Here is a 12,466-nt window from a genome sequence, read left to right on the forward strand (position 1 = left end):
TTTCTTTACTTATTTATGACCACAATCACCTTCATTTCCAGCAAAAACTTTTTTGGTTATCATTTTATTCTTTTATAAGCAACCCTTCTTCAAATGGTTCCTAAGACCCTGGATGGTCATTATGGTCATCATTATCTTATCACCATGATCACGATGACGATAATTATGGTGATGATTACGGGGCGATGATGATGATGCTGTTGATGATGTTGACAAGAATGATGATGATGATGATTATAATGATGCCGCTTCTCCTGATGATGATGATTACGGTGATGAAGATGATGATGATGATGAATATGATGATTACGGTGACGATGATGATGATGATTTGATTACGTCGATTATGCCGAGATCAGAAGCAAGAGTTTCTTAAGAACAAAGCATACATGATTATGTGAGAGTGTTAAAATATCGAAATTGAGACCCCCCCCCCAAAAAAAAAAAAAACTATCGAATAGAATGTACCCTATAACGAGATGGCAGGAATGCACTTGCGATATGGCATAAGTGATTGGGGAGGGGGGTCCGGAGGTGACACTATAGGCGTTGCGTATTACTGGGGAGGATGTGGGCAGTCTGTGTGTATAAAATAGGTTGTATTCATGATCACAATTATTATGTTGGTTGTGAGTAGAAGCTGTTCCTTTTTGAAGGAGCAACAAAAAACACATTTATTTTGGAAGGGTGTATCATTATGGATAGTGCGGGGAAACTGTATAAAAAAGTAATCCAAGTTTCGATGTATCTATCAGCAGTTTGGATTAGATTTGGGTTTCGCTATTTTCTATTCTTCTTTGTGGACTTTAAAAGCCCAACATGCATGTGAAAAATAATTTTCTTTTTGGAGGAGGGGCGTTGGAAGTGGTGACACAACCATTTTTTTTGTCAATAACTGAAATCCTCTTAAGTTACACTGATTCATGGGAGACCAAAATATTGTTGAATGGGCTTCCCTTTTTAAATAAATAAATACATGATAAATGCATAACAAATTCATATGAATAATAGATGAATAAATAAATAATTAAATGAACAATCATAATGAATTAAAATTTAGTTGGAATTGAGTGATTTTTTTAATTCCAGCTTCACTTCAAAGTTAGTCTGAATTCACCTTGTTTTTAAGATTCAAATATACAAGAGAACGGAATACTCTCGAGAGAGATTGAACACCTCTCTCATATTTCTCTCTTCTGGTATGGTTCATTATCTGGTGCATCATCATCTTATATGCTATTTTATACAATTATTAATTCATGACCCATTTGCAAATTCTGCTCGTTCCTTTCGCAATAAGTTAACACATGGCTTATTTTTTAGTAATAAAACCATTATTTTGTAAATCTGATTAACTGAGTGTTCTTCTGCAGACCAAAACATTATATCCCCCTCATAAAACTTCTATCAACTTACCGCATCTTTTGTTCCATTACGTAATCCTCCTTTTGTCGAAGATGCAACGGAGCACAGAACTAGGAGAGCGTGGATGAATGGGGTCGTGGCGACGCCCTGAATATAGCATTGTTTGAAAGGAATTCGAAGGGTACCCAATAATACTAAAATACCCAGTATTATACCACCGGCTCTACTGCCACAGAAGACCATTGCGTAGCCATATCTGGCCTTCTGGTGGGGCAGGATAAGAAGGAAGGGTGTTCCCGGTCAAAAACTCCGACTTGTGGAATATGATTGTCGAGAAGGCGTTGAGAATATAGAAACTACATATATGTTTCAAGTTGGGAATATATAGATATATTCCACCTTCATTATTCTACACCAAGGAGCCATCGTAATACTCACTACTCACTATCAGTAAACATTCCTATGCAATGATGAATCTTTTTCGGCCACGACTGGAGATCGTCGTCGTTCTCGTGACGACGTTGCTGTTGTCGATGACAGCGACTGATGCTAATTCGTTCGAGTTCATCATCGAGCCAAGTCATACCTCTGCAGTTCAGGTATGTAAAAACTTACTTTTCCCATAACTATACCAGGTGTATGGTGTGGTATAACCTCATGTATAACATAGTAAAAGTTGTCGACGTGGTAGAAGGTCGGTCCATTATACTATTAAATATATACCTCGATGCTTTCTCCGGCGCATGTCCATGTACAGTATGGTAATATCATGATACTAAAGTTTCCACTTTGCTTAAAATTACTCCGTCATTTTGTATGGAGACATCTAGTAATAAATTTAATGATATTAATTTCCATAATTTTCTAAATCCTTAAACTTCCTAAAGGCGGATGTTGAATTTGCAATTTACGTGTATAACAAGGAAATATCATAATGTAATTATCTGGTAATAAAAAATTGTTAAATCAATTACTTTACTTTCTCAAACCTGAATCTTTGGAAGACAGACATTGAATTTTCAATTTGTATCTCATAATCAACCAAAAATATATACACAACAAAAAAAGTAAGTCCCCCCTTAAACAAACATCAATAATTTCCGAACCAATGCGAGTTTTTAATATATTTTTACATGAGCGTGTAGGTAATTTTCTAAGCTACCCTCTGAGTAAATGTTATGGACGTGTTTTTCGTCATGCTTCAGTGAGCACCGTCAGAAGGCAAAAATGTCACTTTTCAAAAGTCACAAGCCAAATATCACGACTTTGATTCCATTTTATTGGAACTAATTCCACATTCTTATCATGACAAATAGTCAGAAGGCTTGCAAAAGGCACTTTCCAAAAGACGATACAACTTTTTTGGCTAAATTTCACGGTTGAATAAACACAAGTCCAAATTTGCTATAATTTGATTTTTACACATTTCTATCCATAAAAATGAAAGAATATGATGACAGTTATTTTTGGGAAGAGTTTCTTCAACAATATTCATCGTTTCACGGTTCAATGAACATTTATTGAAAACAAAAAATACGATTTTCAAATATCATAGGCAAGTATTGTTTCATTTTGGTAACTGAAAATGATATTTTCTCAGCTTTTTCGTTATGTTCATGACCAATTAACATGATTCAATGATTCAAAGGCGTTTATGTAAACATTCACGCTTGAATGAACATGTGGAAAGTGATTATCTTTTTTTTACGTTATTTGAAAAAGTGCAATTCGTAACTAAGGATATCTGTCACAAACCTCCTTGCATAGTTCATTTTATTTGATTTTTATGAAAATCCCGATGTTTAATGCATCAGTGAGCACACAATATTCGAAAATTATGCAAATTAGAGGAAAGTTCAAGGCCTTGGCCCCACATTGTGCCGTATCGAATGGTTATTTTGATGTGCGCGCCTTTTGGATAATTTTACTCTGAAGCCATGTGCGAAGTTTCATGAAATAACTATTGGCAGAAGTAACAAAAACCGTCCATGAAACAAACCCTCATTTCATTTTTATTAAAATTTTGACTTCCTCTCTCATAGACTTGTGTACATTATGGGTGCATATGTTTAAGAATAAGTAACCTCTTATTCAATATGGTGGAACTTTTTTTCAAGGCTGTCTTTAGCAATGACATTTGGCAGTAATGTTATACAACCTATGGGCAGAATTCTGAGCAAAAATGATATCGATTTGTTTATTTATGGATGAGTGAGCACGCGCCAAAGTGGGAAAATTGGTATTGTCAATGTCACAGACTCATTTTAAAGGGTAATTGGGGGCAAAATCGGTTTCAAATGTGACTTTAATTGATGTTTTTATCATCCATCATTTCTATCACTACACACTTTCCGAACTTTACACATTTTCATGGTTGAGCGAGCACATTCGAAAACTTAGAAATTAATACTTTTATACTGCATAAATGTATTCTTTTCCTTACAATTTCTCATGATCAGTCTGATTTATGGACAAATCAGTGGTGGATCCAGAATTTTAATATGGGGGAGGGGCCTATAATGGGGGGGAGCCACCAACATTTTCAAATTTTAACATGATCTAACAAGTTGTAGAGGATACTACCATAAACCCCTATGATGATACGTCACAATACAGGGGCCCCGGAGCGGTTTTCGAAGAGGGGGGGGGGGGGGGGTTGAGCCAAAAGTGTGTGGGGGGCTGACCATGCAAAAAAATCATAAACGTATGGTCATTTTTACATTTTTGTAAATGCTTTTGGAAAAAAGTGGGGGGCTGAAGCCCCCCCCCCCCGCTTCCGCGGCCCGGGCCCTTGCAATACATTGTGCTCACTCAACCATGAACATACGATATCAAAATTGTGTGTGGAGTGGCTAAATGATGGATAGTAAAACAGCATAACACCAAAAAATTCACCTAAAAACAATTTTTGCCCAACTTTGTATTTGCACAATCTGAAAAAACGACTCTTGTGACTTTCAAAAATTGTCATTTTTAATTCAATCTTTAATTACTCATGCATGACTCAACCGATCAATTTCATTTTTCTCCATGAGTTGCTTAATGAGTGTAAAAAACCACCTACGAAATATCATATCTCAAAATAATTCTGTTCAAAAGTTACAGCAATTTGATTTAGGGGGGACTTACTTTTTTTGTTGTGTATAGTTACCATCTTATTGGAGCTTATTTTCATATTGTAACACAAATTATACAATTTATTGATCAGTGACATACACCAGTACACATTGCGGGGCACAAACCGCAATTGGGGCAGATTAAAGTCATGGGAAACGGAATTTGGACCCTTATGAGTATGAACATATAATTTCATGATAAATTATTTATTTACATATATTAAAAAATACAAAATATATGTTGCATCCTTTCATTTTTCTTTCGTTCTTCTTGGTTTTGTAACTTTTATGATTATTTTTTTTGGGGGGAGCAGTGCCCCGAAGGCCCCCTGTAATCTAGTGACTGCTTTCACTATGAATAGAGCTATTCAGAACTTAGTTTTACAATCGAAATCAGCAATAACAGATTTTTTTTTTATTTAGTCTTAAAACGCATTTCCCAATAAAGTCACAGTCTTTAGCTACCATAAATGGGAAGATTTCTTTTTTCGACAGCCACCCAAACTGAAAAAAAATATATGTATTATGGGCTTAGGGGTAGGGTTGGGGTGGGGTGGCTGTCGCAAAAGGAAATCTTTCCCAATAAATACCTATATTGTCTATTTAAAAAAGTAGCACAAAATAACACTGTCAAGATGTCCTGGTCGAATATTTCAACATTTATTCAAGATTTTTGCATTGCAAGCAGTTTACAGTGAACGCCAATGTTTCTAAACAGCCGCAGTATTAATAGCTGGCAGACTTATATCTGTTGACTCTAGAAACTATTAAATCGTTGTTAAACTTCTCACTTGAAGGATTAAAGGGTGTATTTTCAAGATTATGTGACCATTAAAAGGTCCGGAAAATATTGACTCGGGTTTTCATTCATATCGCAATACAAAAAGTTTGCTTGTAAAATCTTATTCATAAGATAATGGTGAAACTTAGCAATTCTGCCCTGCTTTTATCCCCTTACCTGAACATTACAAAGCTTCACCTTTTAAATATATTCAACCCTTAAGCTCAAAATTAAAAACTATCAATTTATAAAAGCAGATTAATGCATTGATATCGAGTAGTTTTATGCTGCTTACTGACAATATCCCCTCATGTGTTACGAGCCAGCGATTATAATTAAGCTGAATAGAATGGTTGGAATTGCTGCTGAGAAAATAATACAAATAACACCGTCTCTCTTGCCACGCTGATACATGCATCCCCTTCATAGTCTGCAAACACAGACTCGAATTTGATATTTTTAACCAAACCATCTCTAGAGTAAAGAATTGTATTATTCCGAACTCTCTGCTGCCAGTGCCAAATAGTGGTAGAAGCAGCAACATTACACAGTGGACCTAGTCTCAGTATTTCAGGCTGCATGCATAAATTGCGATAAAACGTATTCTGTGCCCGCAGACTACCCTCTCTTGCCTATACATAAGTTGAATATATGATTAATAATGTTGTAATTGTAATCATTGTCATCTTCCACCACCACCACCATTATCATCATCATCGTAATCATCCTCCTCATCATCATCCTCATTATCATTATCACCATCCTCATCATTATCATCATCATCATCATCATTACCATCATCATCATCACCATCATCACCATCATCATCATCACCATCATCATCATTATCATCATCATCATCATCATCATTACCATCATCATCATCACCATTATCATCCATGGTATCATCATCATCATCATTATCACCATCCATGGTATCATTACCATCATCATCACCAACCATGGCATCATCATCATCAACATCATCACCATCATCATCATCACCATCCATGGCATCATCATCACCATCATCAACACCATCATCATCATCATTAACATCACCATCCATGGCATCATCATCATCAACATCATCACCATCATCATTATCACCATCCATGGCATCATCATCATCATCATTACCATCATCATCATCATCACCACCATCATCAACACCATCATCACCATCATCATCATCACCATCATCAACACCATCATCATCATCATTAACATCCCCATCTATGGCATCATCATCATCACCATCCATGGCATCATCATCATCATCATCACCACAATCAGCATCATCATCTTCATTATCACCATTATATTATTTGCTCATTTTCAGTATCATCATCCCTTTATGCTAAATCCTGTTGCATTACCATGATTACCTCACGAATCACTGCAACGACAACCTCAAACACTTTCCAAGGATATGAAGCGATTGTCCATTTGGCCCGTGCCGGATCCTATGACAAATATTCACTATATTCTCATTATGAATCCCCCGTAGGGTACGACGGTGACACTGTATTGTTCTGTTAACCAAGATGCCAGTACCTTCATGTGGGTGAGAGATACATCTATCATCAGTCATACCATACAGATCCAAGGAAATGCTGATCCAGACAGGTAAGAACAACACAATCAAGATAGCAATGATCATCTTCCTCATTCACATGCGGATCCAGAATTGTTGTTTGTTCGAATGGGGTGCATTTTGTGCCCATGAATATTATTTGACAAGCAAACAAAAAAGTTCATCACTCCTAAATGAATGTTTTTTCGTCTCCCAAAAAATACAAGCCCCCCCCCCCCCCCCGACCAAAAAAAAAAAAAAAAAATATATATATATATATATATATATATATATATATAAACAAATAGATAAATAAATAAGGTCATCGCTCCAAAATAACGGCATTTTACAGGATGCGTCTTTTGTTTTTCGAACTTTACGGAGTGCGCCAGCATCTTTTGTTCCCCCTCCCTGGATCCGCGCCTGTGACACTGATCCCATTTTTTTCGTAGGTTTAAAAAGAAATGTATCAACAGCAGATGAGAAGGAAGATAAGAATCAGAAAGAGAAGAGAGGGAGAGGGGAGAAAAGGAGAAAGAGATAGGGGAGGGGTATATTTTTCTTCAAATATTTTTAGTGTAAATTTGGCCCATATAATAACCGATAGCTACGATATCTTAGACCGCATGTTTGGGTAAAATGTGCTTTTATGATAAAAAATTTCATTTTTCCGGCCATGCTGCCAATCAATTTAAAAATAAATAGATTTGAAATCTATACTTTAACCAAAAGCAGTCTGTTCTGTGCTGTATAAGACCTGTGTTATCTTTACATTCATCAATATCTGGAATACATCGGAAGACATGTTGATAATGATGTGATCAAATTCGCTAATGAGGACTAATATTAATGGTATACTTCTCTCTTTGTCATCAATCCAGGTATTCCGTCTCATATAGCAGTAAGTCCTACAACCTCATCATTGAAAACCTCAAACCAGAGGATGCGGGTACTTATCAGTGTGTGGCCTTTTCCAGTGGAGGCGGCATTACATCTGATGGAGCTAATCTTGATGTGATTAGCCCACCCAGCCAGGAATACCCTTTGATCAGCTCCTCGGTGACGGGGACGATCGTCGTCGGCGAGACCATCGAGATCGTATGCGAAATTGAAGGAGGGAATCCCGTCCCAGAGATCGAGCTCGTTAAAGGTAATGATGTCATCGTGGTTGCATCTGGACGTCTGGTCTATGTGTGGGTGACCGAAGAGGTCGATGATGGCGCGGTGTTCGAGTGTCGCGCCCGGCATTCTCTATGGACAGAGCCAAGGTCGTCTTACAGCACTCCGTTCCAGATTGTGACGGAATCACCGAACATCGTTCTGGCCCCGTCGACGGCAGAAGTCACTCTTGGATCAACGGTATCGTTTGTCTGTGCGGCAGCACCGGCTACAAGGGCAGTCTATCGTTGGTTCCTGAACAACGAGGAATTGGGTAGCAACGTTGGCCGTTCAGTGGTGATTGAGAGTACGGAGACTGCGAGTGTACTGCGATTGGTAGGTACAAGGGAAGTCAATGGTCTGGTAAGGTGTCAGGTAGAAGCCGCTAATGGACAAGCCTCTGCAGAAGCTGCCCTGACCCTGATTATCACTGAGGTATCAACCCAAGCACCCCCGACACCTGCTGCTTCAACCGAAAGGGACATTCAGGCACCGACCCTGCCTTCCGAGGCAACAACACACCCTCCAAGGGCAACAGATACACCAAGTGGCCCAACCATTGTTCCTGAAGAGACGGATACTCCTCGTCCTTCTTCAGCCATCCCTGCCTCAGAGAGTACAGAAGGTCACCAGGAACAATCTGAACAACCAGCATCATCAACCGAAGGCATCACTTCCCTGACAACTGAAGATCTAACATCAGATAGTGCGGAACCTCCAATCCGTGGTGCATCTTCTTTCGACACCATCTTCGTAGCATCAGTCAGCGCCATTGCCGCCCTTATCGGCGTCATTTTCATCGCCGCCATCGGTGCCGTCTGCTATGTCACCGCTAAGCGTCGACGCAAGCGCCGCGCCGATATGTATTCTGGTGCCAATAACGACGGTGACGTCTTTTTCCGTAGTCGCTACATCAGCATTGTTCGTTCTTGGTTTTCACCTGTTCACCAAGACACTCAAAAGACCCTTACCTCTTTCGAGGGTCCTACCCCTGACCAATCCCCGTATAATACCGTTGCTTCAAGGCGATAGCCTTGGTGTCACAATTTATAACCCACATAGAAGCAAAATAGTACAATGTGATACTGTCTACCTCTTCATTTAGTATTTTTTCTAAACATAAACAACTACTAATTTGCGCCATTATAACATATTTCGATATTGTTGATTTGCACGATATTGCGGCGATATGTCATTTAAAGGGTTACTCCAAGGTGAAAAAAAAATGATTTAAACAGACAAAGAAAAATCAGACAAACACAATACTGAAAATTTTATTTAAATCAGACAAGGGTAACGAAGTTATAATATTTTATAGATATGCATTATTTCGGTAAAACAGTTCTTTGCATGTCTTCATGAATATTCATTGAGCAACTTGATGATATCATATCCCTAATTTAAAGTTTTCAGATTTTGATGAAATATTCAGTATTTTGCTTAATGATTTTTACTCTTTTTATTTTGATATAATTATTTTCAACCCGGAGTATCCCTTTAACATGAAATGAGTATCCGTTATTTCCTTATAGATCTACGTTGATATTCATCGTACCAATGGCAAATGTGGTTCTTGTAAGAAAAGAACCTAAATTAATATTTTTATGTGTATATATATCTCTATTACACTCGGCAATTCACTTCACAGTGTCAGGTATATATGTCAGTTTTCAATGTAATCAGTATATTTTTTTACTAACACTCAAAATTGATACGCCATTTTTTTTCACTACTTTTGTTATTTATTTTATTCTTTAAAATGTATTGTGTCAGTATACAAACGTGAGTGAGTAAAACTATATGGTATTTTTGTTCTAATCAGTGCTAAAAATGGTTTTTACATGGATATTTCTCGACTTAAGTGTCGAAAGAGCTATGCTTAGAGGACAATACGATGTATTTCTAAAGTAGGCGAATAGAGACTTATTAATTATTCTTTGATATATTAATTCTTTTAGTGACTTTGAATGCAACTCCCGTTGTTTTATCAGTATCGTGTCCAAATTGGCAATTTTTAGGATTCTATGTCAAAATGGATGATTTTTTTTAATGTAAGGATAGACAGAGAGGGGAAACTCGTTGGGAGATGTCTTATGCCACATTGTTTTTATCTTATTTTACCCGTAAGTTATATCTGTTATTTATCAATAAAACGTTTGCTTAGAAATCATTTCATTCTGGTCTAGCGCCGTCTGTAGGTTTAAAGGAAGAAGACTACGGGATGAATAGTACATGATCTGTAGAAAACAAACACACACATCAGTATTTTGGAACACAAGATAAATTTGTCAAACATAAAGCGATGATGTGCGTGGAAATGCTAAAGAAGTGTTTCGAATAACAGATATTGTACCCCTTCATTAAAAAAATACTAACAAGAACAACAAAAAGCAAAATTCTTCATCCAAAATCAATGATGATTTAAAAACTGTCAGATGCAGTTAGTGGCGACCCCCGGGTAGGCCCATTTTAAAAAGGGCATGACGTCTTTAAAATGACGTATTTTTTCAATTGAATAAAAGGGTGTGTAGTTTAGCATAGACCTCTCTTTCTTGTATTATTTTTTCCCTTTCCTTCTTTCTCCACTTTTTTCACTTCTTGAAGATCAAGAGGGAGGCGCCCAAGCCCCTTACACCACACATATTGTATTGTTCGAGGTGAGACATTGAACATCTGTATAGCAGGTTGTATTATTGTTCTCAAACATTATTCAGCGCTAAGTTTCTTGACGCAAATCATGTTATGTAAACCGTTTCACTTTTATCATATCAATTTTAATGTAATACTGTGTGTATCAAATAAAATAATGTCCGTTTTAAGAAGTTGATGTGTTTAAAGTTTCATTTATCATGTTTATCTTTAAAACGTTCAAAGCGGAAAAAATAAGACGCTCAATGCCGGTACATTGCAACATTGAAGATATAAATCCATGTAGTCGAAAGTTGGTGTGCAGAGATGCCGTGCCCTTCTAAGAGTTTACAACAAAACAAAAATAGCTCGTACTTTTGTACAATATTTTCGTAAAGTACATTACGGTAGCCCGTTAACAATATTATTCATACAGCACTTGTTTACCTCAGTTATATTTTTCAAAATGTTACATGGATACGTAAATAAATATTTCCGAATCCTAATTATTCAAAATAATTTTTAAAAATGCATGAAGTTGACAGTTACCTTGCTCGCTTTCTCTCAGTGATAATCTCTAATCATCATCTCTCCCCTTTTAAGTGATTCCTGTTTCATCTTTTATGATATTTATACAATCTTCTGTATTCCTCCCTCCCCTTATTTCATTTGCATGACGTTCGTCACGCTCATGTCAATCCATATCCTCGTTTGGGACATTTCGTGTCTTCTGCATGCATCCACAGAAAACGGTTTAGATCCAATTCGTCTAAAGCCAATTCGTCCAATTGCCAACTTGTCTACTATCATTTGGTCTACCATCAGTTCGTCCACTACCCACATGGTCTAATTGCCAATTCGTCCACTCTTCATTTCGTCTAAAAACCAGTTGGTCCAATAGCCCTTTAGTCCATATTTCTTTGGTCTAATTTTTACTAAGTGTTAATTGTGCAAAATGAATAAAAATGAAATGGATATTAGACCAACTGGTTTTATGAGACGAAACATAGACGAAATGGTGATTAGACGAAATGATTTGACCAAATGATTATTGGATCAAATGGTTGTTAGAACGAATTGTTGATTTACGGAATGGCATTAGACTCAGTGAAAGTAGACCATGTGGTGAGTGGACGAGTTGGCAGTAGACGAATTGGCAATTCACCCAGAAAACTAATGACAAACACGGAACTCGAATTTCCATGATGACAAATCAAGCCATGTATTTATTCCCATATAGATGGCGCTCTTGGATTATTATGCCCATTGCACATTAGATATTAATCAATCCAATGAATTTTGATTACGCAATTACTACCTACCTTATGATATATGATTCAAATTTTATTGGTTTGTTTTTTGTTTGTTTGTTTGTTATTTTTATCAGGTATGATCAGGGTTGATATATGAAGGTACATAGATCAATGGCCCGTTTCATAAAGACTTGCAGCTATTGTATATTTGCCAGTACTGTAACTTCCATGGAAACCTTGATTTTGATTGGTTGTTGGGCCATGTTACCATGGTAATATAATGGCAAATTTACAATAGTTATAACATTTATGAACTCATGGAATGTCAGCAGAACCACGCATGGTTGACCTTAACAGATCAAGGTGCAGGAACGCTATTCATTCAGAAGAATGCTTGTTATGATGATTTTGGATGAAAACAATTCTTTGAAAATTGGCAAGGTTGGTACTTACAGAGAGCTCCTCATGGGCTATATGGGGTTAGAAAGCTATAAATATTTGATGATTCAACAACATGAGTTGATTTTCATATTTGATTAAGGTCAAGAACTCAAATCATGTTAAGATATTCAAAGATCTGATCCAATTT

The 12,466-nt window shown here is 37.0% G+C and overlaps 1 protein-coding gene across 1 annotated transcript; it reads left to right on the plus strand.

Annotated features, from left to right (window-relative positions):
* The first annotated feature begins 1,133 nt into the window (after positions 1-1,133).
* Positions 1,134-10,818, plus strand: LOC129259072 (MAM domain-containing glycosylphosphatidylinositol anchor protein 2-like). The gene is made up of 3 exons (XM_064098314.1): positions 1,134-1,964; positions 6,773-6,891; positions 7,720-10,818. The coding sequence occupies exons 1-3, from the start codon at positions 1,833-1,835 to the stop codon at positions 9,026-9,028; spliced, it is 1,560 nt and encodes a 519-aa protein (XP_063954384.1). The 5' UTR covers positions 1,134-1,832; the 3' UTR covers positions 9,029-10,818.
* The last annotated feature ends 1,648 nt before the right edge of the window (positions 10,819-12,466 follow it).

The sequence above is a fragment of the Lytechinus pictus genome, chromosome 4 (genome assembly GCF_037042905.1).
Source record: "Lytechinus pictus isolate F3 Inbred chromosome 4, Lp3.0, whole genome shotgun sequence".
NCBI lineage: Eukaryota > Metazoa > Echinodermata > Echinoidea > Temnopleuroida > Toxopneustidae > Lytechinus > Lytechinus pictus.

What these genes read in the sequence shown, in the direction of transcription:
- LOC129259072 (XM_064098314.1), top strand. Translation starts at nt 1,833, where the DNA reads ATGATGAATCTTTTTCGGCCACGACTGGAGATCGTCGTCGTTCTCGTG. An exon ending in GTCATACCTCTGCAGTTCAG is followed by an intron (nt 1,965 to 6,772) that starts GTATGTAAAAAC and finishes AATCCCCCGTAG; the next exon opens with GGTACGACGGTGACACTGTA. An exon ending in GGAAATGCTGATCCAGACAG is followed by an intron (nt 6,892 to 7,719) that starts GTAAGAACAACA and finishes TCATCAATCCAG; the next exon opens with GTATTCCGTCTCATATAGCA.